General features: G+C 41.1%; 1 protein-coding gene across 3 annotated transcripts in view; it reads left to right on the forward strand.

Moving 5' to 3' along the window:
• SYNPR (synaptoporin) overlaps positions 1 to 26,756 on the forward strand; it is a 299,012-nt gene that overhangs the window by 167,007 nt on the left and 105,249 nt on the right. For all 3 annotated transcript variants that reach the window (XR_003435861.1, XM_027121300.1, XM_027121301.1), the window contains one exon: positions 10,171 to 10,295. Coding sequence is in view for 2 of the 3 variants with exons in the window: in XM_027121300.1 (XP_026977101.1) it covers positions 10,171 to 10,295 (125 nt within the window). In the remaining variant the exon portion in view is untranslated. The remainder of the gene's footprint in view (positions 1 to 10,170; positions 10,296 to 26,756) is intronic.

The following is a 26,756-nucleotide window of genomic DNA, read 5'->3' on the forward strand; positions in this document are numbered from 1 at the left end:
CTAAATGGTAGCAGCAGTTGTGTTGTTATGATTAGAATTATAATTAGAAAATATTACTTTAGAATATACTTCAAACTGTTCCTCCAGAACTTCTACTCTAGTATTTTGGGTATTTTTCAAATGAATAAATGCTACATTTTAACTGCTTATGTCAGGCTTGCTTCTTTTCCATTACAAAATAATACATGGTAGCAAGTGCCCTGTTATTCCAGAGGTGATTTGATGACTGTGCATTATGTTTGGGAGGTCCAGACATTGATTCCCAGGTCAAGAATCAGAACAATCAGAACTTCACAAATATCTTGAAGTATGAACAGTAGAGAAATGCAGCTTGCCAGTGAGGTGTGTGCAAAGCAAGTCGACTGTAGAAAGGCCTTTGAATCTCTCTACATAGTTATTTGCATGTTTTAAAAATTCTTTTGACAGTAAATGGTTTTATGACTCATTCTGGGTTTCTGCCTCTTAGTTCATGAGCTTAAATATGATGCCTGTTCATATTCCTGGCTTATAGTTGATAAGCCCTGGATTTTATTTATTTATAATATAGCCACAAGCATAAAAATGGCTCAACAAGCAGAAAAAATCAGCTCCTTCTGTTCTTTTCATGGGACCCTGTGCTTGTCTTTCATTAAAGTGAAGCTGCATTTAAGACAAAATTTTTTTGTTTTAATTTTTTTTTTAAAGGAGAGTGAATGAGAGAAACTTCTCTGTTTAATGAGCCATACAGTCTAATGAAAAGAATTAATTGAATGTGGCCAGTTGGTTATGGATCAGTATTTTTCCCCCAAATAATCCTATGTTATTCTAATTTGCTTTATGGATATAAATATAACTCGGTTTCATGAAATGTTTGAATTTTAAAGAAGACACATGAAATACACCAAATTCATCCAGAATAGAATCCCAACCTGACTTTTACTTTCTATTTAGAGACATGGTAACTAAAGCCTGCTCTTTATAAAAAAAAAAAAATGGGGTTAAAGGATTGTGACTTTAGTTTTAAAAAAATTCTAAACATGCTACATTATCATGAAAACATGGCTTCTGGCAAGGAATAGTTCATGCCAGCATATTCTATACATGTTATTAAATTATAGAACAGTGGCTGTGTTCCATGCGTTTATCTTACTCTAATTTTCCTATCAAGCAAAAGTGTGCAGTTAAGATATCTATCAATGATTTTCTTCAGTGATCTAAGATCAGATTTCTCCAGAAAAATGTCAAGTTCAAAACCACTACAATAGGCAAGAAATTAATTCATAAGACTTTTAAGTCAGGTGTCAGAGAAATGGTTTCAGTTCTCAGTGAGAAGTTCTGTGGAATTTTTATTTTTTCTTGTTACTCCGTTATGACGGATATGAGAGAATGGGAGTGGAGTCCTTTAAAAACAATGACCATCACTGAATCTGACAGAAGGTAAGTTACACTTTTACTCAACTAAAGATTGACACATTCTTAAGCATATACTCCCATGGTATATTTTGAAATAGTCTTACCTTGATTGTAAACAGTGACTTTGCCAAAGTATTTTAATAAATGAGCAAGTCAAAAATGTGATTCCATTTACACTCTCTATAAATGTAAATAATTTTTTAACTTTTTTTATTGAATGAAAGATTCTTTGAATTCTATAGTGCTTTACAATTTTCAGAAGTTTCACACACATGATTTCATATAATCCCATAATAACCCTTTTCCCCCCATTCTTATATTGTCCCTCCCCCAAATGTAAATAATTTGAAGGTATTATGAAGATAATTCTGAAAGGGAGTGGGTTTTCTTTGATTTTACATTTTTTTCATCAAAATGGAGGTTAAAAATAGCATAGCTATCTAATGACAGGCCTGAATTTACTTTGTTCAAGTTACCCAGAGGTTGTCTAAATTTGCAATTGTAATAAGATCTTTTTTTAAAATTGAAGTATAGTTGATTTACAATATTGGGTTTGTTTCAGGTGTACAGCAAAGTGATTCAGTTATATATTTTTTCAGACTATTTTCCATTGTAGGTTATTACAAGATATTGAATATAATTCCCTGTGCTATACAGTAAATCCTATTGCTTATCTATTTTATGTATAGTAGTTTGTATCTGTTAATCCCATATGCCTAATTTGTCCTTCCCACCCTCCCTCTCCCCTTTGGTAACGGTAAATTTGCTTTAATAATATCTTTTTTTTAGTTGCGAAAGTTATGCATGCTTATTGGAAGAAGTTGAAACAATACAAAAATAATTTAAAAATAAGATTCTGCTTCCAAAATTTACTCCTTAATGTTAAAAACTGATAATACTTCAGTACAACCTTTCTAGACCTTTTCAAGTCCATTAAAAGGTATACATCTATAAATACTTCCTTTTACAAAAATGTAATGCACATACGTCATACTTGGCAATTTGCTTTTTTTTTTTTTTTGCTTTACATAAGATCACATAACTTTCTATACTGCTTTTCATATTTTTTAAGTATCGCATAATAGTTCATTGATTGACTACTTCAAAATTTATTTGATTATTTTTTTAATAGGCATGAAGTTTGCAATTTATTTTTACTATTTCAGTCATGCATTTTACTTTAAAGATTTATGTCAGGCTTTATGTTGGAAAATAAAATTCAAGCAGAAATTTACATTTCTCTTCATGGGCAAGTGTTAAATTTAGCATATAAGGCACAGGACTTTCTAGGTACTGTCCAGGGAAGAGGAAATGACTAGATGCTGAATGGGCTTGACTATGCTATCTTGCCTTTATAAAATGCCATAAATGCTTGTTTTACTTCTTCATCTCCCATAAATTTCTGGGGCAGACAGTGGCAACTGGCTGACTGAATAACCATTCCCAGCCCTTGTACCATTGCCTGCCTCCCCTCTGCAGCCCAGGCAAGCCAGATATTCACTTCTTAGGCTCCCGTACAGCTAAGGATATCCATGGAAATGCAGCAACCATTTTTTGGTGATGAGGCAGAGACCACAGGAAACAAAGAGATGTTGGCTCAGACATCATCATACCAGCAGCCACTTAGTTCTGGACTTCTCAATACATATGAAAAACAAAGTCCTCTTTGTTTAAGCCACTATTTATCAAGCTTTCTGTTACCTGTGCCCAAATACGTTATTAAGTGATCCATCTCCAGGCTACAGGTTTAAGAAAATGAAAACAGAAACTTCTTATGCTATGTAAGTAATTTGGGGTTCTCCTTCTGCAGGGCCTGGTCAGAATTCCTCAGGTGCTACTATGAAGTACCAATTTTAGGAGGCTGCCTTTGCTTGGGAAGATTTCATATAAATCACAAAGCAGCTAGAAGGGCACAGTATACAATTCTTGCCAGGTAGCCTGAAATGGAAAGCAGCGTGGAAGATAATTGGAGCTGGTTAAGAACACAGATAGTTATATACAACTACAAGAAAAAACATACAGCTCTATGGGGGAGAGCTTTTTGACCATGGTTTTCAGTGCCTCCAAATAAGATAGAATTATATTGTCTTCCAGGGATGACCTGCAGTTTTTATCTTCACAGGAAGGTCTCATCTGAGATTTTACAGGGTTGTTCACAAAAACGTTCAGGGTCAGAGTGTTGCAGTAACCATAAACTGATGGCCAGAATAGGTGCTTTGTCAATTTCTTTGGAAAAATCCAATTATCAATAAGAGAAGAAACACTAGAAGAAAGAAGAATTGGACCAAAATGAGTAAAATTGGAACATTAAGTTTTAGAGGCATTCATCAGTCAGCTGAGGGCCTCCTGGGCAGCCTCTGGGATATGAGGGAAGCCACAGTTAATCAAACACTGTTTCTGCACCAGAAAGTATCCTGACAGTGTGTATTCCTCACTTTTCCAGGGCTACTAGTGAGTAATCAGCTCTTTTAAACAGCTGTGTTCCCAGAAATGCTCCTCAGGGGTGCTAAGGACCAATGACTCATCAGCCCAAGACAAATCATAAAAGGAGAAGACACCAGAGGGGTTCATCAGAGGCAGGAACTGGGTCTCTTTCACCTGTAAGCTGTTGAATGATGGACGGGAGTGAAAGTGAGGAACCCCCCCCCGACCCCCGCCCCACCATGGGTGGCTGAGAATTAGGAAGAGGGGCTTGTTAAATGTAATTGGCAGAACTACTCCTGGCAGGCTTCTCCAGTGTCTTTATCATAGCAGATTCTAAGTTCCTCCCCCCTAATGTCCTGTGATACTGCAGAGCGAAGGCTTGTGAGGCTGAGGCAAGATCCACGAGCTGCCACTGGCATCCACGTGGATGGTCAGGACTTTGTCTTACAGGTGCTTCATTTAGTCCTCACTTGGCTTCCTGAGCGTTGATGTGACAGAGAAAGCCTTAACTAGCCCATAATTGATATTAGTCTTTCCGTAGTCTGCTCCAGCCAAGTGAGATGCCCTTCACAGCCCTGGGAGAGTTGGGAAGAGGGAAGATAAACTTTACAGAAAGGCAGATCCGAGTTCAAACCATGACTACTTAACATACCAATAACCCATGTGATCTTGGCGTGCAGTTTGACCCAGTTTCTTCATGTGAAAAATGAGGGGTTATGTTTCCACTTCAGAGGGTTGTTGAGAGGATGAAATGGGCTCATATAAATAATGTATTTACTGAAGAGACTGGCCCCGAGGATCAAATGTGGTTGATTTTTTTAGTGCTATCATCATCGTTATCATCGCCGTCATCGTCGCCTTCACAGTGTTTATTATTCGGGGCTTCGGTGCCAGGGTTCACGTTTTCAAGCCCTTCATCCTCTCATCTTGTCTTGCTCATTCATTCATATTTTCATTCACTTGACAACATTTATGAGCCGCCTACCATGTTTTGGCACAGCAAGGATACAAAGAGAACTGAGGTGCGGTCCTGCTGGCAAAGCGTCTGCAGACTGTCTGGGGAAGTGAGACACTTGCTCATCCTCCAGCATCAGGTCCTGCCCTCTCTCCATCCGCACTCTCCACTGTTGCCAGTGTGGCTTTTCTGAAATGCAGATTTGTCACGCCCCTCCCCTGCCGAAAACCCAACCCCCTCCTAAAACCCAGGTTTCCTTGTACGGACGGACGATTTCTGTTAACGACCAGATAGTAAATAGGTTTGCCTTTTTCGACCGTAGAATCTTTACTGTCCGTACTCATTTCTATCATTGTAACCTGAAAGCAGCCGTAGACCATACGCGAGTGAATGGATGTGGCTGGACATGGCTCAGGGACCTTAGTTTTTGGATCCTCCCTAGACCAGACCTGACGCATCCCTCTTGCCTCCTGAATGGAGTCACCACTTTCTTCCCATCTTACAATGTCTGCTCCTGTCCTACCAACTGCACAGCTGAGATGTGCCTCGCTTGCTCACTTGAGTATCTTTGACTTGTTGCTCTCTCTGCCTAAAACACTCATTTTCTCCCTCTTACGTGGCTAAACCTGGCACGCTTGCCTGCTGTCTGCTTAGCTGTCCATTTCTCCAGACTCCACTCCGCGCATCCCCTCCACTCCTCTGCAAGCATGCACCACGTTGTTCTCTAGCATGCTCCAGTGACTGCCGCCACCATAAAGCACTGTCACTACACCTGTTCATCCACTTGTCTGCATCCCCAAATGGACAGCAAGTGCCCTGGAGGTAGGGGAGCCGACTATATTTAGTCAACGTGTGTTTAGGGAGCACCTACTTCGTGCCAAGGGCTGGGATTCATCAGTAAACACAGACAAGGGTATCACCTTTCCTCGGGGAAGTAGTCAGACAAAACATAAACAGGTGAATACGCTATGCTGACCAAATACAGGTTTTTAAATGTCTGCTCAGGTAAACAACAACAGCAGCAGGGAATAATGGGAGTCAGGGTGGCGTGGGCTGGGGTCAGGAGCCCTCCTCTGGACAACGTAGTCCAAGAAGACTTTCTGTTTGCAAAGGGGCTCAGCTTCTTTGGAGAGGGCTGCAGAGATGAGAGCGTGGCGAGCTAGAAGCTGAGAGGCATGAGCTAAGGTGCGCTGAGTGGTACCAGTCCTTCCATTAATACAGTCCTAGGGCCACTGCAGTGCCTAGAGAGTAATTGGTGCTGGGTCTGTGTTTGGTAACTGTCTCAGTTGCATTCCTCAAAAGCAGATCCTGAGACCTGCTTTTTGAAAATACAAGAATTTAGACTCAGCAAGGTCACCTGAGAAGTAATGCCAGGAAGCACAATGATGAGTGGGGAAATGAGACAGAAAAAGGAAAACGCCCACCAAGGGTGTCGTTTGTGAGCAGATGTTGCTGTGGGCAACAGGGGCTTAATCCCATTGGAAGAAACTATACTGAACACACCTCAGACTTTCCCCACAGACAGACAGGGACACTGGGGGTTTATCCACCAGTTTCCATCCCACATTGTTTGGAAGCTGCCAGGGAATTGACTCCCAGAGACTCGCACCGTGCCCCAGTCACAGGCTGCATTCCTGCTGCCTGAGAAAGCCCTCAGTGGAGAGCCTCGAGTGTCTGGGGAGGAGCCTTTGATGCGTATGAGGACTGTCCCCCTGAAAATGCAGGTGGCCTGTAGGGTGGGCTGCGGGGATCTCAGCAGAGCATCAACGGTCTCTCCTACAGTAGCTAAATCAGTAAGTGAATAATAAGTGATTGAATGGATAAATGAATGAATAATTGAAGTGAAATCAGTGAAAGAAGCCCAAGGTCTCTTCCCAGTCAAGGTTCAGAGGTGTTATGTTGGTAGCATGGAATTGGCCATGGTGGGAGTATTTACACCATGGAAATTGGCAAATGCTATAAATCAAAGCTTTATCCTCCGGAGATCTCATTGTCACCCCTGGTGCCCTGACCCACAGAGGGAGGGGTATCACAGCCATGGTGGTTTCCCCTGAGGAGCAAGGGGTTTGAGCCCCACATTGGGCTCCCCAGCCTGGGGGAGCTGCACCAGAAAGATGAGCCCCTATAACGTCTGGCTTTGAAAGCCAGAGCGGCTTATGTCCAGGAAAGCTGGAGGGCTGTGGAAAACTGAGACTTAGTTCTTGAAGAGCATACATACATACTCACTTTCTCCAAGTCCCAGTGCAGAAGCAGCAGCTTAAAAAGTGCCTGTGTCAGGCTTCCCTGGTGGTGCAGTGGTTAAGAATCCGCCTTCCAGTGCAGGGGACACGGGTTCGAGACCTGGTCCAGGAAGATCCCACATGCCATGGAGCAACTAAGCCCACGAACCACAACTACTGAAGCCCGCATGCCCAGAGCCCGTGCTCCGCAACAAGAGAAGCCACAGCAATGAGAAGCCCTCGCGCCGCAATGAAGAGCAGCCCCCGCTCACCACAAGTAGAGAAAGCCTGTGCACGCAACAAAGACCCAACACAGCCAAAAATAAAGTAAATAAAATTTTTTTAAGAAGTGCCTGTGTCATAGAAGACAGAGATTCAATTGACTAAATTTTAAGGCATGTGCTGGAGGGGCAGAGAAATTTTCTCTGGAGACAGAAGAAGTCGCAGGTGCCATTTTTTTTTAAACTCTCCATCCACCTCGCGGGCCCAGCATGAGCATGTACCATTTCTGTCACTCCCCATCAACTTAGCTAACACCTTGTGCACCAACCAAGTATTTCCCTGAGGACCTACCCTGCCCAACCTGCCTGCCCCACCTGGCTCTTCCACAGCAGCTGCTGCCGCGTTCTACCCAGCAGGCATCCCCAGCTGGCACTGGCACCCCTCCAGGTGTCTCCTGCTCCAGGGGTCCAGCCCCACATACCAGCATACCCACAACAGTCTCAGTCGGGCCTCAGAGCCACTTCAGAGTGAAAGACACACAGTGAAGAAGTAGAAAAAGATATTCTATGCAAATGGAAACAAAAAGAAAGCTGGGGTATCAATATTTACATCAGATTAAATAGACTTTAAAGCAAAGACTGTAAAAAAGAGACAAAGAAGGGCCTTATATAATAATAGAAAAGATTAATCCAACAGTAAAGCAAATATTAACAGACATAAAAGGAGAAATTGACAGCAATACAATAATAGTAGGGGACTTTTAACACCCCACTTATATCAATGGATAGATCATCCAGACAGAAAATCAATCAGGAAACATTGACCTTAAATGACACATTATATCTGATTGACTTAATATATAAATACAGAATATTCCACCCCAAAAGAGCAGGATATGCATTTTTCTGAAATGCACTTAGAACATTCTCCAGGATAGATCACATGTTAGACGAAAAAATGAGTCTCAAATGTAAGAAGACTGAAATCATTTTAAGCTTCTTTCCCACCACAGTGGTATCAGACTAGACTCTCAATTACAAGAAAGCTGTGAAAAACACAAATACTTAAAGGCTAAACAACATGCTACCAAATATGCTTCTCCTGGTCCATGGGATCACTGAAGAAATCAAAGAGGAAATCACAAAATACCTGGAGACAAATGAAAATAGAAACAAAACATTCCAAAATCTGTGGGACTCAGCAAAGGCAGATCTAAGAGGGAAGTTTATAGCAATACAGGCCTACATCAGGAAACAAGAAAAATCTCAAATAAACAATCGAACATTACACCTACAGGAACTAGAAAAAGAAGAACAAAGCCCAAAGTTAGTAGAAGAAAAAGAAATAATAGAGATCAAAGTGGTAATAAATGAAATAGAGACTAAAAACCAATAGAAAAGATCAATGAAACTAAGAGCTGGTTCTTTGAGAAGATAAACAAAATTGATAAACCTTTAGCTAGACTCATCAAGAAAAAAAGAGAAAGGGCCCAAATGAATAAGATCAAAAATGAAAGAGAAGTTGCAACCGACACCACAGAAATAGAAAAAATCATAAGAGATTACTACAAACAATTATATGCCAACAAATTAGATAACCACAAAGAAATGGAAAAATTCCTGGAAACATACAATCTTCCAAGACTGAATCAGGGACGGGGCAGGGGCGGGGGGGTGTATGTGGTGGTGATGGGATGAATTGGGAGACTGGGATTGACATATATACACTAATATGTATAAAATAGATAAATAAGAAGAACCTGCTGTATAAAAAAAAATTAAATACAAAAAAAGACTGAATCAGGAAGAAACAGAAAATCTGAACAAACTGATCACTAGTAATGAAATTGAATCAGTAATCAAAAAAACCCCAACAAAGTTCAGGACCAGCCGACTTCACGGGTGAATTAAGCAACTTTCCCAAGGTCACATTCCAGAGCCCACGCACTTAACCCTTACACAAGAATTCCTCTCGCTATGCAAAGTGATCTGGTGTTCCTAATGGGGACTCCAAGCTACTATAAGAAGCTGAGTTCCAAAATTAAAATAAAATAAATGGGAGTATTACAGAATGGGTGAGTGTTAAGTGCACTTGATTGACTTTCTTTGGAAATGAGCAGGAAGTTCTTTTGAATTTAGCCAAACTAAGTGGACAAAGTTTGGCATGTTTCCTTCCCATCTTAGGCCATTCTCACCTTCTCAGATGTATCTTCTCTCTGGAAGACTTCTCTGAGTTCCTGTTCTTAATTTTCAGTACCTAATTCCCATAGATGCATGTTCTGCACTAGGATAGACTATGACATTAGTTCGTAACCAGCTGAACCTTTTAGTAGTTGACTCAGAAAGAGCAAGGAATACAGAGTTGGAACCACCAAAGGGGCATTGAGGCTGACATATACTGAGATCTTGTCCTCTGGAATAGCACATTTTAGATACTCACCTCCTCTTCCTCTACCCATCAACTCTAAAATTCTCTGACTATGCATTTTTAAAAATCTATATTATTCCAAAAGACAAAACATGTGTATTGCAAAACATACAGATAAACAAAAAGAAGCAAGCAAGGAAACATACCAAATTCTTCCCACCTGAAGGTATCCATCATTAATCCCTTGGTGTGTAGCTCTCCAGAGCCTTTGATGTGAGATTACCTTCTCTACCTTCTGAGGTGTGACAGCTCTTTACACCGATATTTGGCCTCAAACACAGATATTTTGTCCTTGTATTTAATTTTTCTACAAACAAAATGACTCCAGCTTTCCAGACAGTTTTTTCAGACCCCACCACCCCATTCCCCATCATCACCCTGGCCTTCATTCCAGCCTGAACCAAATAAGATGCCGCACTTTAGAAGAACTCCAACCTTTCTGTGTGAGATGCTGAGCTCCTGTTGACAGATCTCGTGAGATCAGCACCATCCTAATAGCCGCCTTCTCTTTTGTTTCTTTGTTCTCCACAGCTTTTTGCAATCTTTGCATTTGCAACATGCGGTGGCTATTCCGGAGGCCTGCGGCTGAGTGTGGACTGTGTCAACAAGACGGAAAGTAACCTCAGCATTGACGTAGCATTTGCCTACCCGTTCAGGTAGGGAATGGTGACTTGTGCTCACTCGTCTCCCCCCGCAGGGGCAGGGCACTTTCTTCTTTCTGTGGTTTCTTTAAAAAATGCAATCTCCCAGGGACTTATGAGTAAAAAGAGAGGATTCTTCCTGAGCCTGAAGAATGCCCGAACAAGTAAAATGCCCACCTAACACCCTACCCTGGGAAGTTATTCCATGGGAGTTGTACTTGCAAACCAGAATTAACTCTCCCTCCCCCCAAAAATGCTACAGATTGCCCAGTATTGGGGTCCATCAATATGGAGATCTCAGTTATACAATTTCTTCCTTCCCATCCATAATTCTTTAAGGTCTCCCAAATTCTCTCTGCAATTGTGTGGTCACCTCTCATTTCATAGTGACTATGCAATCCTGTCTGATAATGCGTTTAATGATATTAATATTGTTTCCATGTGCCATTGTGCTTAGCTTGAATCTCATTAGGTCATCACAGTGACCTTTTGAGGGTAGTACAAGTACCATTGCCATTTTCAAATGAGGAAACTGAGGCGCAGATATATTTGCCCACATTCCCTTGGCCAGTAGGTGGCAGAGTCAGTGTTCGAGCGCACTCGGGTTAAGCCCAGGACTCACATCTTTACTCCTATACTTCAGTTGCTTGAGATAACTCTTTCAACCTCTTTATAAATTCACTATGAAAGATAAGACCTGTCTATAAAATGATGACTAAATACCTACTAGGACTTGTCCCAAATCAGACATCTTGTGATTCTGATCCATCTACCCAAAGTGGATTAATTGAATTCAATTTCTAAATAATTTGTTTCTGTAAAAGTACCAAACACTTGGTACCAAATAACTGGTGTGATTTTGTAAAACACTGTCAACCTAATATTTTGACATCTTATTAATATACTCTCATGTGTGCCCTTCAATTTAGCAAACATTTGTCGAATATTCATTTTGTGCCAGATACAGTGCTGGAATTACTGTACTCTGGAATTACAGAGAAAAGTAGAAATTAGCCCCTAAAAACTTTGCTTAAATAGGCAAGTACAGTGTTTTTCAAAATCTATCCCATAGAGCCCTACATATTTAATGTTTCTAAAAAGAAAAGAGGAAGAAAGTAAGAAGAAAGCGATAGAGAATAAGAGGGAGAGAGGGAAGGAAGGAGAGAGGGAGGGAGGGAGGCAGAATTATTTTTTTATAAATTTATTTATTTATTATCTATTTATTGATTTATTTTTGGCTGTGTTGGGTCATTGTTGCTGTGCGTGGGCTTTCTCTAATTGTGGCGAGCGGGGGCTACTCTTCATCATGGTGTGCGGGCTTCTTATTGCGGTGGCTTCTCTTGTTGCAGAGCATGGGCTCTGGGTGCGCGGGCTCAGTAGTTGTGGCGCACGGGCTTAGTTGCTCCGCGGCATATGGGATATTCCCAGACCAGGGCTCGAACCCGTGTCCCCTGCGTTGGCAGGCTGATTCTTAACCACTGTGCCACCAGGGAATTCCCAGAATTTTTAAATTATATGATAAAATAAGTTTAAGAAATACTTCTTAGCACTTTGCCATTCTAATACACATTTTGAATCACCAAGAACACAGTGTTTCCCCAAACATTTTTGGCCACAGAAACCCTTTCTCACTGAGCATCTCAGAAGATTTGTATATCATGGAACGCATCCTTAGTATACTGATCTAGTGAACTTTTCCTAATCCAAAACAAAAGTGCCTCAGTTCACAGCCAATAAATCACGCAGACAGGGCATTTATACCAATGTATTAAATGGTTTTTAAGAGTCATACAGTGATAAAAGTTGCAAACACCTCTGCTCAAGTAGATACTCTCCTAATTAACTAATAAGGGAGTCCAAAGCAGAGAAATATTAAGTATAGAATGCCTGGTAATTTAGTAATTACCAGAGCTTCCTATGCTAGTGGAAGTGGGAGTGGGGATACTTGACACATCTGAAGGTTCTGGAGGAACTCCTTGGCTTTAGTGTGGAATGGCCAAGCCAATGCATGCTTACTCATCAACACAGGGGATCTAGAAGAGGAGATGAGAATTTTCACTGGCTGGGCAACAGGGGTGGGATGCTTAGTAACATTATTCGTGACATTGTAAGGTCTACATTGCTTTCTACCAGAATTTCCCACCAAGAGATATGGTAGAAGCAGATGACTTGAAGGTCAGTCCCTTAATTTTTTTTTTATAAATTAATTAATTTCTTCATTGGCTGTGTTGGGTCTTTGTTACATTGCACGGGCTTCTCATTGCAGTGGCTTCTCTTCTTGCGGAGCACGGGCTCTAGGCGCACGGGCTTCAGTAGCTGTGGCTCGCGGGCTCTAGAGCGCAGGCTCAGTAGTTGTGGCACACAGGCTCAGTTGCTCCGCGGCATGTGGGATCTTCCCAGACCGGGAATTGAACCCGCGTCCCCTGCATTGGCAGGCAGATTCTTAACCGCTGCGCCACCGGGGAAGTCCCAGTCCCTTAATATTTAAAGAGCAGCAGGTCGCTGAACATTGAACACAGGTCTGTCTGTCCCTCAAACTAAAATCTACCAGTCAAGAAACCTGTGTAGATGGAAAACCGGTGCCTAGGTTAGGGTGGTGGTAGAGAGCAGGGTGATATTTAACTTCACACAGTCCTTAGCTAAGTGAACAATTTGAAAAGGCCTTTCACGCAAACATTTTCCAGCCTTGGGCTTCTTCATTTTCTTCCTAAGATATATTACTGGCCCAATTAAAAGCAGCTAGAGAAATTGGATTAAAAGGTTTATTACCATCTGTAAGTATAGTGGCCTGCTCATTTGAAAGATTTTTACTTGGGTTCTGAAACAAAAATTATGAACCTTTTTTTTTTTTTTTAATAGAAGAACTTTTCTTCCATACCTTATCTTGCTCTGAAGCTCTCTCTATATAACAGATATGAGTCATTGAAAAAGTTGAACAAGGGGAGGAAGGGGACTTGAAGCATCCAGCCGGTCTTCCTGAGCCCTCTCCCTGCCACACACGTTGCCCGCCCCCGGCTGTACCGCACTTGTCATATCTCTTCAGAACCCTAGGTCTCCTAGAAGCATTTTAAAGACCACCATTGTAGAAAAAAGCAGGAAAGCTTTTGCCACTCTGCAGATCACATCTGTACAATATTTACTGTCTATACTGTTAAGAAATCAAGATTAGCCTGTCTCCTCCCACAGAATGTCTTACCTTTTTGTCCCACTAATGTCCATGTAGGAGATATACATTCCAAAGAGGCCCAATTTTACTAGAGTTGCAATTTCAGTTGTGCATTTGGGTACTTTAAAATATTGTGCCACTATCTTTTCGGGGAAGATTTCAGTAGTAAGAGACACATCTAGAATTTATTCAGATTACTCTGAAGTCATTTGTTTCAGAAGTAAGTTGAGTTAGCAAGATGCTGGTGATGGATCTCATCAAAAAGTTACTTTCTTCTAAAATTTTACAAGCCAATGTCTTTGCACAGCAAAGGAAACCATAAACAAGACGAAAAGACAACCCTCAGAATGGGAGAAAATATTTGCAAATGAAACGAAGGACAAAAGATTAATCTCCAAAATATACAAATAGCTCATGGAGCTCAATATCAAAAAAACAAACAATCCAATCAAAAAATGGGCAGAAGACCTAAATAGACATTTCACCAAAGAAGACATACAGATGGCCAAGAGGCACACGAAAAGAAGCTCAACATCACTAATTATTAGAGAAATGCAAATCAAAACTACAATGCAGTGTCACCTCACATCAGTCACAATGGCCATTATCAAAAAAGCTAGAAACAGTAAATGCTGGAAAGGGTGTGGTGAAAAGGGAACCTTCCTGCACTGTTGGTGGGAATGTAAATTGATACAACCACTATGGAGAACAGTATGGAGGTTCCTTAAAAAACTAGAAATAGAACTACCATATGACCCAGCAATCCCACTACTGGCTATATACCCTGAGAAAACCGTAATTCAAAAAGAGACATGTATCACAATGTTCATTGCAGCACTATTTACAATAGCCAGGACATGGAAATAACCTAAACATCCATCAACAGATGAATGGATAAAGAAGATGTGGCACACATATACAATGGAATATTACTCAGCCATAAAAAGAAATGAAATTGAGTTATTTGTAGTGAGGTGGATGGACCTAGAGTCTGTCATACAGAGTGAAGTAAGTCAGAAAGAGAAAAAGAAATACCATATGCTAACACATATATATGGAATCTAAAAAAAAGAAAAATGGTACTGATGAACCTAGTGGCAGGGCAGGAATGAAGACACAGACATAGAGAATGGACTTGTGGGGAGGGGGAAGCTGGGCCGAAGTGAGAGTAGCATCGACATATATACACTACCAAATGTAAAATAAATAGCTAGTGGGAAGCAGCAGCAAAGCACAGGGAGTTCAGCTCAGTGCTTTGCGACAACCTAGAGGAGTGAGATAGGGAGGGTGGGAGGGAGGCTCAAAAGGGAGGGGATATGGGACTATATGTATGCATATGGCTGATTCACTTTATTGTACAACAGAAACTAACACAGTATTGTGAAGCAGTTATACTCCAATAAAGATCTATTAAAAAAATAATATAAATAATTTTAAAAATAAAATTTTACAAACCAATGTCAATGATTTGATCATAATCTTAGAAACAAAACGAGAGTATTCAGCAGTTTCTGATTATTCCGTTTATTGAAAACACAAGGAAGACAGTAAACTCTAATGCCAAGTCATTTGAACAAAAACAATTAGTCTGTAAATGACAGATCAAAGGAAGCTACTTAACTCCCTTATCAGATTATCAAATGTGAGATAACCTCAATTTACAAAATCATAGATAATTTACAAAATATTCATGTGCTGCTTCCAATAAATATGCCCGAACTACAACTCCTTCACACCACCACATGTATGCATTTTTCATGCACGCTTCTATCAGAAGCAATTTAATTCAGCAATATGTCCTTTTACTATGGGAATAAAGCATTTGTCACCCGACCTGTTTGGTCTGTGGTTAAAATGAACAAACAGCATTTAACTGTTTTCCTCATCTACTGTAATATGCTACTTTCATAGAAAACTCATTTGATAATTTGGGGGGGTTCTGTGTTCAATATTTTTAGCACTTTATTTATCCACAAAAATGGGAAGTAGAGTTTCTTATTTTAAAGAAATTTAACACATTTGGAGGAAGCCTACTTGAGGAATACCAACTAACACTTTGCATTTATATATGATGCCTGTCACATGACAGAGGAAATCAGAGTGGAGAGCTTTCATGACAAAGGTTAGTTTTGAAGGGTCAGAGTATACTACATAATTATTGCACCATCTCTATGAAGGGGGTTCTGAGGTTCCGTTTGAGAAGACTAAGCTGAGAGAAATTTGTTCAGCATCACATAGAAAATGAAACTCAAGATTTTGGGTTTCATATGTTGTGTAATATGATCTACTCATTTGAATAAAAACTGAAGAAAGCAATGTTCGGGTTGTTTGAAACATGCTGAGTAGAGCCAAAAATGATGGAGTAAAGTGGTAAAGCTGGAAAGATGACTTTGGACAAGATTTTAGAAGACCTTGAACTCCTATGTGATTGAATATGGGGAAAGAGCCCAAGAAGGTAAAGAGAGAATAATAAGGAAAACCATTTTAAAGTGGAGAAGATAAATTTGGATTTGATCATGCTGAGTTTGTGTTTTCTATCAAGAAGTTTCATGCTTGAACCCCACGTAAGAAGAGATAGGGTTAGCCTGGAAATGGGGCTCCAAGAGTCATCTTCATGGAGTGAGGAGTAAGTCCTAGATGAAGAGAGGTCTTCAAGACAGATGGAAGCGTGGGCACACAGGGCTAAGCTATGGGAGATGCCCACACTTAGAAGAAATGAAGGAGAGCAGTGACTGAAGAAATGAAGGAGAGCAGTGACTGAGCGAGACCAAGAAGAGGCAGAAGGAAAAGGGATGGGACAACCAGGCAAGTGTAGGCTTCACAGAAGGTAGGGATACGTCGTGAATGAGTGATACCACTCAGCACTTCAAAGAAAAGTGAAAACTAAAAGGCCACTGAAGGTAATGAATGGTGGTCATTGCGGAATTTCATGAGATATTTCTGTAGGAAGGAAAGCATGCCAGGCTGTTGGACAATGAATGGCAAATAGAATTCGGTATGTTTTTCCCTCAGACAAGTAAAATGCAAAATGCTAAGGCTCGAACCATTTTCCCTTAAGCCTGTGTGAGGTGATGTTTGTGAAGAAAGAGAACAAGGTTGTTAACGACCTTCTTATAGAAAAGGCGTTCACCTCTGGCTTCTTGAAAGTAATCAGCTCATTTGATGATGGATGATAAACTTGCCACCTTGGCTAGATAGTCAAAAAGGTTTCCATAATAAAGGCATAAAAATCTTCCATCATTTGAGAACAACTGAGTATAGAGAATAACAGCAGATTCATCATGAAAAGTAAATTAAGTTGTTATGTCACTTTTATGTGTGGAGTCGCCTGTCAGGATAAAAAAGATATTAAGTTTTCTATCAGTGTCAAGCACTCTTCTAGATATGGGATTAGTAATCCCTGCTTTAGATAATTAACAAAATTGCCCTTGATTAATTCATCCTAAAGAAATAACCAGAGATATAAAGAAGTGTGTACAAAGGTATTTATTGTTGAATTATTCTAAGTACCTCAAAATTAGAAATAACTTATGTGTCCAAAAATAGGGAATCAGTTAAATAAAATGTGGTAGGCAGACACTGAAAGTCATTTCCTCAAATAACATTTAAGGGTATATATATATATATATATATATATATATATATATATATATATAAAATGATTCCAATTTTGTTTTATTTTATACTAGCTGGCTGTAGCACAGGCTGCCATTGCCCATACCTGTTAGTCCCTCACAATTCACACCTACACTTTTTATTGTAAACCCATATAGCTGTTAAAGGGCTTTCTCGAGCCACAAAAACTTCCTTGGTCAGTATGCAGGGCAGGCCAGAAATGCTGGGGAGTTAATATCTCCTGGAGCAGCCTTCATCCAATGATAAATGTGAGTTGGAGGATAAATATCCTGAGTGCCTCACCTCTCCTGAGGCACAGCTCTGAGCCAGGTCCCACACCATCTCTCAGAATACCCAGCAGGTACTTCCCACAGTGGAAACATGGTCATTAATTAACACACCTTTTACTACCTGCTTTCCCTTTCCTGTCTCAATTCTCCACTGGCCTATTGGTGTTTCCAGAGATGAATCTTCCAAAAACAAGTTGCACTCAAATCTTGATCTCAGGGTCTGCTTCTGGGTAATCCAACCTAAGACACTACCATTGTGTGAATTACCTGTAACATTAAAGAAAGTGGATGGATGAATGGGTAGGTGAGTGGGTGGGTGGATGGATGGATGGACAGGTGGATGGACAGATAGGTAAAGAGAGAGAGAGGTACAGATAGGTAGATAGATGGGTAGATAGATAGATCAAAGATAGATAGACAGACAGATCGATCCCTATTTTCTCTCACTCTAAAAGATGTTGTACACTGTTGCTCATATGAAAACCAGCTTGGTCAGAAATCTCCTTCAGTGGTTTTCAATTCAGGTTTCAAATTTGAAGCCACGGTTGGTTTTCTCTGTTCATGGTATCTTAGCATATGTGGTAGGTCTTTTCCAATTGACAGTCATAATAGCATGTACTCAACCTTCGTTTCTGAAAAATAGATAATGGCTTAGATTTGGGAGATGATCCATGAGGCCTCCAAAATGAATTTTGTCTAAAACGTACTCCATAGTTTGTCAGTCCACCGCAAATATATTCTCCAAATTTGGTGATTAACCACACAGCTTTTCACTTGGGATAACAACAAAAACCATGTCCTATTTATAGAGATTATGTCATGATCACTGCATCAACATGTTAATTTATTTCTAGGTGGTGAGATTATGAATGCATCAAATATTCTTTGTACACTTGTCCACATTTTCCAGATTTTCTCCAGTAAGTTTTATGACTTTTTACACTGTGAATTTACCGAAGCAACATAATGTAGCTTGAACTCTAGAGGTGGATCGCCTGGGTTCAGATCCCCGCTCTGGAACTTCCTTGCTGTGTTTTGTTGAGAATATTGCTTACCACCTCTGTTCCTTATCTGGAAAACAGAGACAGTGTTAACTATTTCATAGTAGTGTTGTATTAAGTGAATCATGTATAGGAAATGGTTAACACGAGGCCTGGCACTCAATAAAGTCTCTTTTAGTATATTGTTTTTACTTTCATTACCAAGAAAAGGTAATTAAAAATAGAGAGCTGAAGAAGATGTTCTAGTTAATTAGCAAAATGACCCTCAAGACAAGAAAATGACCCCTTTATTATGTTATATTTTACGCAGAATGGGAGCTTCCCTATCCCTCTCTCTCCCAATATGCAAACTTTAAGAGATGTGTACATATTTAACTATCTGTCGTTTATTAACTTGCTTTAACTCTTTGACGCTTATTTGGGTTGCCCTGGAAGGTATTCTTATCGGGCCTGTATTTTTTTTTCTCATTAAGCTAATGGGAGAATGAAAGGCTCCCAAAGTACAGAACAGAAACACTCAGTGGCACAAGCATGATCTTCCCGGGGTTGTTTGGTGGGAGTGGGATGGGAGAATGAGATTCTGAGTCTGATCTTTGTGATCCTGAAACAGAATTTACGATGGGTCTTCTGTTTTGAGGGAAAGGTGAGCCGAGGCAGCTTGCTGGGCACTGGCTGCAGAACCACTGTTCTCTCTATGACTCTGACCACTTGCTCTGATTCGCCCACTTCTGTTTGGAACGTGGGGGCGGGTGGAGGTTGATGCCAGGAAAGCTGTGGAGTTTGGGCCTTTATTTGGTAATGCTAGCTCTGTCACGGGGGAGAACATTTTTCCCCTAAGATCCTTGCCCTAGTGCGATGGTGATAAACTCTTTTTTATCATAATGGCCAAATTGGGGAAAATAAAAGTGTTAAGAGCTGCAATTTTTTATATCTTCTGTTCAGGAAATGCTGCATTTGCAATTACATTTGAGCATGTGTTTATTGTTTCTCATTACCAGAGGGTTTCACTCTTTTTGGCTAAAATTTCAGAAACTTTATAACTACAGTATCTCATTTTAATGTTATGCCTTCACATAAATTTTGGATGTGATGAGACCTGGTGGTTCTCTGGGGCAGGCAGGTGGGGAGATTGGAAGATAGTATAGCCAAAGGATTAATGGTGGATCTCTGGCCACACCCCCCGCTTCACATCCAAGCTCTGCCACCCCGCAGATGGGCAAGTTATAATCTCTCTGGGCCTAGGTTTCCTTACTCTAAGAAGGAAATGAGAGTACTTTCCTCATAGGATGGCTGTAAGCATTCAATTAGGTCATACAAGTTGTTCGTGAAACAGAGTCTGGCGCACATCAAGTATTCAGCGAATGATGTCTTCCTTGCTGTTAATTGTATCAATAGAATTTGGTGCAAGGACCTGGCAGAGTACAGCTGTAGACCCAGGACAGTTCTATTTGGAGATATCTACAATGAAGAGAGGAGCTATCATTTGTAGGGAATGTCTGCAGAGATCACAGAAAATGTGGCACACTGGCTGCTGCCATGGAATAGGTTAAATTAAAAACTTAGAGAATGACCAATTCATTTACCTCATCCCCACCGCACTGTTCCCCTGGCAACCTGAGTAACTGATAGAATGGGAACATTTTTGTTGTAGCACTTCTCCAAAAGGACAGTGGTAGGGAATTCCATAGAAGGATGTCTTAGTTTGGGTTCTCCCAAAAGCACATGCTGAGACAAGGATTTGTAGTTTTCTTGGCAGGGGATCCCTGGAAATACCAGTAAGGTGTGGGATAGTGAGACAAGGAAGGGAAAAAAGCCAGTGAAGAGTGGATTAATGAGCAAGGTACCACGGTGGGCCCTGGGGCAACTAAGACTTCCAGGAAAGCATGGATAACACACTTCACTTCTGGCAAGTGATGAAGCTGGGGTAATTATCTACCAACTCCTGTTGGTCATCAAAAGCTGCTCCAACAGGCATTAACCCCCCAGCAGTGCATGCAGACCAAGCATGTACTTGCAGCCCGTGAAAGCCTTCAGGCAGAGATCATGATGCTTTCTTTAGAAAGTCATCATCGTATACAGAAATGATGAGTACCAGAGAGATATGAGTGGGCAACCAATGGCTTCTGATACAATGGGGAGCCTCTTTAATCATCTCTCCAAATCTATGACTGATCCCATGTTGGATCATTTATTCTTTCTCTCCATAAGTATTTACTGAGCACTTACAGTGTACAAGGCCCTGAACTATATAGGCTATTGGTATGTATTGGTTGGTAAAGTAGACGCAGCCTCTTCCCTCATGAAATTTACAATCATTTGGGAATGGGAGGAAGACATTAAAGAGCTAGACAAAGAACACACACACACACACACACACACACATACACACACACACAGTAGTGGCGGTTTATAAGAAAAGGTGAACATTGTACAGAAATGTGAAATGGGGATGGAGAGGGTTAAAGGACACCTACCCATACAGGATGATCCAGAAGGGCCTCCCTGAGGAGATGGCATTTAAGACATCGGTTGAAAGAGGAGAAGAAGGGAGGTGGGCAGGGAAGGATTGGGAGTTGGGGATTAACAGAGGCAAACTAGTATATATAGGATGGATAAACAACAAGGTCCTACTGTATAGCACAGGGAAGTATATTCAATATCCTGTTGTGATAAACCATAATGGAAAAGAATATGAAATATATATATATGTATAACTGAATCACTTTGCTGTACAGCAGAAATTAAACACAACATTGTAAATCAACTATTCTTAAATAAAGAAAATTTTTTTTAATTTTAAAACACACGAAAAAGAACCAAAGGAGGAGAGGAAGAATGATCTAAGCCAAGGGAATGGCGCCTGCCATGCCGAGGAGATAAGACGACGAATGGAACTGTGCTGTATTAGATTAGCTCGTGGGGAAAATCTCTCTGATGAAGTGACAGTGGAGTACAGACCTGCAAGAATTAAGAGAGAGAGAAGAGAGAGCTGTGCTCCTCAGAGGTCCCTGAGGGTGCATTCCGGGGAGAGGGAAGAGCCAGTGCGGGGCCTGATGTCTGAGCTTGGGGAGAGTCTGGGAACCAGCGAGGACACCAGCACTGCAGGTTGGAAGGAGGAGGGAGGGAGCGAGGAGATGAGCTGGAAGAAGACGGCAGCAGCTGGATCACATAGGGTCTGGTGAGATAACATGACGAATTGGGATTTTATACTGAGTGAGGTGGGAAGTCATTGGAGGTTTTGTGCAGTGGAGCCATGCAATTGATGTTTTTAAAAGATCTGGCTTGCAGCTCTGAAGATAGTCTTAAGGGAGCATGGGGCGGGGTGAAGTCAGGGAGGCCGGTTAGGAGGCAGCTGCAACTGTGCAGGGAAGAGACAGTGGGGGGTTAGACACATGTGGACGCAGTGGGGAGGGTACTGTGTGGTATGTAGCGCGTCAGATTTGCATGGTCATCCACGCCTCACCTCTTATGGCAATTTGCGTCTACAACCCAGCCCGGTTTGTCATCTTTTGCCAGTGATGTTGGGTAGCATTTGGTCAGTCTGGGGATCAGCTTTAATATTTTCAGTTTCTTGTTCCCAATATTAGCTGTGGGCAACCCCTTGGGAAGGGTCACTAGTTTTTCAACACTGCATGTCATCCAGGACAGTCAAAACACAAGTAGGCAGCCAGCTGACTTAACTTGAAAGGAAACGTACACGATTCCATCAAGACATGTTTGTGAATGCGTTTCTGAAAGCAATAAGAAGTATATGAAGTGGATAACAATTCCTCTTCATGGAATATGGTTTGAAACAACTCATTGCCTCTATCAGTCAGGGTCCAGTCAGGAAAGGAGACCTCATGCCAAGTGATTCAATTTTTAAAAGTTAATATAGGGAACTAGGGAGGCAGGGCTTGGATCAGGAGGCAATCCAGAGATTAGTGACTAGGAATCCACCACAACCACTAAGCCCAGAGCGTGGATGGCAAAGTCAAGCCCTTGAGCCAAATCCAGCCAGCCTGCGGCCTGCTTTTACTTAGTCCATGAGCTAAGAATGGCTTTACGTTGTTTAGTGATTACATTTTAAACATTATAGTTGTGTAAGTACCTACAATATATCCTTGGTTTTGCCTGTTGGCCCGAAAAGCCTGAAGTATTTACTATCTGTACCTTTAAAAAGAGAAGTTTACTGATCCCTGGGCGAGAGGCGTAAAGGGAGAGGTGGTCTTATTAGAGCACAAGATGGGGCACCTGTGTGACAGAAGCTGGGACCATGGATGGAGGAGGTGTCCAGAAGAGCATGAACCAAGGTAGAGATGCAGCCACTGCTGGACATGTGACCCAAAGCAGCAAGAGAAAGAGGGGGAGAGATATTCTGGCTTCTCCCATGCTCCTGCCCTCTAGCCTCCCACCAGAGCTGCCCATTGGCCCAGCCTAACTGAAAGCCAGTTGGAAAGGAAATCAGGCCCCTGAGATGCAGAGCAGAGCAGGGGAGGAGCAGATCATGGAATTGAGAACAAACAGGCAATGGCCAGCACAGAGTTCCTCTCTGAACATCAGTTTCCTCATCTACAAAATGAACAAAGTGGATTGATGCTTTCTTAAGAGAATTAGACCTCTAATTCTATGAAAGCAGAAATACATTTTCCTAACTTCCTTTTAGGGGGAACAGTTACACTTGACCTCGGCCGGGAACCCGGATAGCACCCCAGCCACTGCTGCTTCAGAGAGAGCAAAAGAAAATATAAAAATTCAACAGACTTACTCTATATGTCTTTTTCTTTCAGCCTCATAGGGCTTCCTCTGATATTTATCCTATTTCGGTAAAATCTGAACAGGGCTTTTAAAACCGGGATTTGGGAAGTTTCTGAAAATAATTGCGGGTTATATAATCAAGGCTGTTGTTTCTGTTGAGCTCCCATAGGGAGGTGACAAGTGGCAGAGATTAAATCAGTGTATGCTGGGTGAGCCTTTTCTGTAGTTCTCGGTCTCCCTGTGTGTCATTTTACAGAGCAGGTGTGGGGCAGTGTGGTGGGCAGAGCCTCATTACCTGGGAGAAGCGCTACTCCCTAGAAGAATGTAAACATCGCTTTTTTCAAAGTTATAAAAAGCAAATTCTAGTTCTTCCTTTCAGCTGTTTTCTTTCCTAGAATTGGGGGCAGGAGGTGGGGGACGAGGGTTGAGTTGCCTAGAAAAGGATAAAGGAATTCAGCTATAGCAGTAGCCCAGGAATGTCAGAAGGAAACATCCCACTCACATCTGTGTGTATGTCCCTTGGAAATGCTAGATGCCTGCCCCATGCTGTTAAGCTCCGCCTCTGCTTCCTTCTCTTTGGGAACCAGAGGAATATTGGAGCATACCGCAAAAAAAAAAAAAAAAAAGTAGTAGTGTATTTTATATACGCGTGTATATGTATATACCCGCATACACATGTATATATTTCCATATATATATAATGATTGACAGTTATTGGTAGGGTCATTATCCCCTTGACCATCACAACAGCATTGTAACAGAGGCAGAGCTAGAGTATTTTCCCCCCATTTTGCAGATAGTACACAGAGCCTTAAAACTTTTCTCAAGGTCGCACAACTAGTAAATGCCAAACCTGGAAACCTGTCCAAGTCTGTGACTTCCATGGGTGTCTCAATGGAGTTTTTTACCAACTACTCCAACCTCTATTTTAACAACAAAGAATGATGACGAAGGTGATCATCATCATCATCATTATCATCAAACAAAAGCCACTGTTTATTGGTCATTTTACCATATGTGAGGAACTGTACGAAACCCATCACATGTATTGTATGCTTTAGTGCTGACAACATCCCAGTGGGATAGCTACTCGGAACTCCACCTGACGGGTGAGAAAACTAAAGCTCACTGAGGTTGAATAACTTGCCTAAGGCCACACAGCTGATAAGTGGCAGGACCAGACTTTTAACAGCTGGGTTTGGCTTCCCTCAAAGGTCATGTGCTTCACCATCACACCGAGGGGAGTAGCAGTGATGTCCTTGGGTTGACAAGCCACCACAATAGCAGAGATTCTTTCCTCACTCCTAGACTTCGAGCCTGCTTCCCACCAGCAGGCAAGCTGGGCAGGCAGGAGGGATGTAGGAAATGGTTCTTGGGGACATCGTGTTCCTTGGGACTCAGAATTACAGGCATTTATTTTCCAGTTAATTTCCCAGGTCCAGGAATAAACTCTGAAAGCAAAACAATCCCAGGCTGGGACTGTCATGACCACCCTTTTTCCTTTTGCAGCTGGCTAGAATTTGAAAGAAGTGAGCTGTTGCTCATACCATTTGCAGAATATTTTACTCTTTAATTTGAAAGATTCTGTGCCAAAGTAGCAGCTGTCACTTGGAGACTGTTAAGAACTCACATAAATGACAGGGTTTTCTAAGAATGTAGTTACACCAAAGGGTTTAGTGCTACAACAGATTCTCGTTTCCCTAGCAAAGGGATGGATTGTGGAGGGAAGCAGGAGTTGGGGAATGGAGATTTCCCAGATACCAATCGAGGGACTTCAACACCTTTTCTTTTTTTTTTTTTTTTTTTGCGCTACGCGGGCCTCTCACTGTTGTGGCCTCTCCCATTGCGGAGCACAGGCTCCGGACGCACAGGCTCGGCGGCCACAGCTCACGGGCCCAGCCGCTCTGCGGCATGTGGGATCTTCCCGGACCGGGGCACGAATCCGTGTCCCCTGCATGGGCAGGCGGACTCTCAACCACTGCGCCACCAGGGGAGCCCACCTTCAACATCTTTGATCACAGCGAAGGATCTTTAGTTACAACGCTCCTTAAGCCTAACACTGAAATATCAGAAGTAAGGAAAAAGTGCAGAGAACCATTTTTCCTTAAGTGCAGAAGTCGGACTTCTTCCGAGATGTCCTTGATTAGCTCTAGGGTTCTTTAGAAATTAGCTGAGAATTATGCTCAACAACCTCTCCATAAGTGAACTGGGGGTTCATTTTCCACCCTTTCTTCCACCATTTGATATTCCATCGTCTAAGACACTTACATTCTGTTGTTTATAACCACATTTTTAAATATCTCTTTTTTATTAGAAAAAGGAACACATTTTTTCGGTTCTAAAAAACCCCATTGATTGGGATTGACATATATACACTAATATGTATAAAATGGATAACTAGTAAGAACCTGCTGTATAAATAAATAAAATGAAATTCAAAACTTCAGAAACTAAAATAAAAACCCCATTGTATAAAAACTAATGAAGTAGAATATCAGAATCCTCCTTAATGTAACTTCTCAGAGATAATCGCTATCAAGAGTTGCAGTGTGTATCATTTCAGACTTTTTCTTTGAATGTCCTCATTTTTATGCAAACTGATTTTGGTGTAAATATCATTTGTAAATTAATTCTTATTTTTTAAAAAAACAACTGTAAATATCCTCCCACATCAGCTTTTATGGATCTACCGCATTCTTTAGCCTCATAGCTGTACCGTAATTTATTAAGCCAATCACTTATCGATAGATATTTAGGTTGTTTTCGTTTTTCACTGTTACAAACAATGCTGCAATTAACATAGTTTTATAAATTCATTTGTAAGGTAAGTTCCTGAGACAAAAGGTATATAAGCCTTAAATTTTCAGAGATTTTGCCAAACTTCTCTCCAGAAAGCAATTAGATATCCACCAGGAGGATATGAAGGTGCCTGGTTCTTCACATTCTACCCAATAATGGAATCCTATAGAGGTACATATTTAATTATTAGTGAGGATAAGTGTGTTGTTATATAATTAGTAAACGTTTGTATTCCTGGCAAAAATTTTTGAAGAGCAGTGTACTCATCTTTCTTTATGTCTGATCCCTGACATGTTCACCTGATCACTTCCCCCCACCCCTGTTACCTCATTAAATCAGCATTCCTCAGTGCACTCTGATGAGATTTGCTAATCGATGAAACATTCACTATGGGCCAGGCATGGTGCCTGGCAATGATGGAAATTTAAAAATGAAAAGAGAACAGGTTCTCTTTCCATGGAGCTTAGTCTTTTGAAAGAATACTCATACAAGGATGAAATTCAGACATACGGGGCTCGTCAGGACCCACAGCAAGTCCTCAATTTTACAGGAATTTGCACTAATGTCCCTGAAATCCTTTCCCAATATCACCAACGTACAGAGTCACAGTGCACATAATTAGAATTAAGGCCCTATTAATCTTTACTAGCGACAGGGGGGTCTAGAACAAATGGCCTAAATTGACAAATTAATATTTACACAGTGTGATAGAACTTTTTAAGAATTCATATATCAAATTAATGCTCATCTTAACAAATCCTCATTAAGTGTTGGCTTTGAAAAGAGTCTGCCCAATAGTGATTGCAAAGAGAACTCATTTGCCAACCCCTGGTCCTTTACAGGTACAAAAATGTCGTAAAAGAATTTG

The sequence above is a fragment of the Aethalodelphis obliquidens genome, unplaced genomic scaffold (assembly GCF_003676395.1).
Source record: "Aethalodelphis obliquidens isolate GAN/ISIS:26980383/991018 unplaced genomic scaffold, ASM367639v1 scaffold22, whole genome shotgun sequence".
NCBI lineage: Eukaryota > Metazoa > Chordata > Mammalia > Artiodactyla > Delphinidae > Aethalodelphis > Aethalodelphis obliquidens.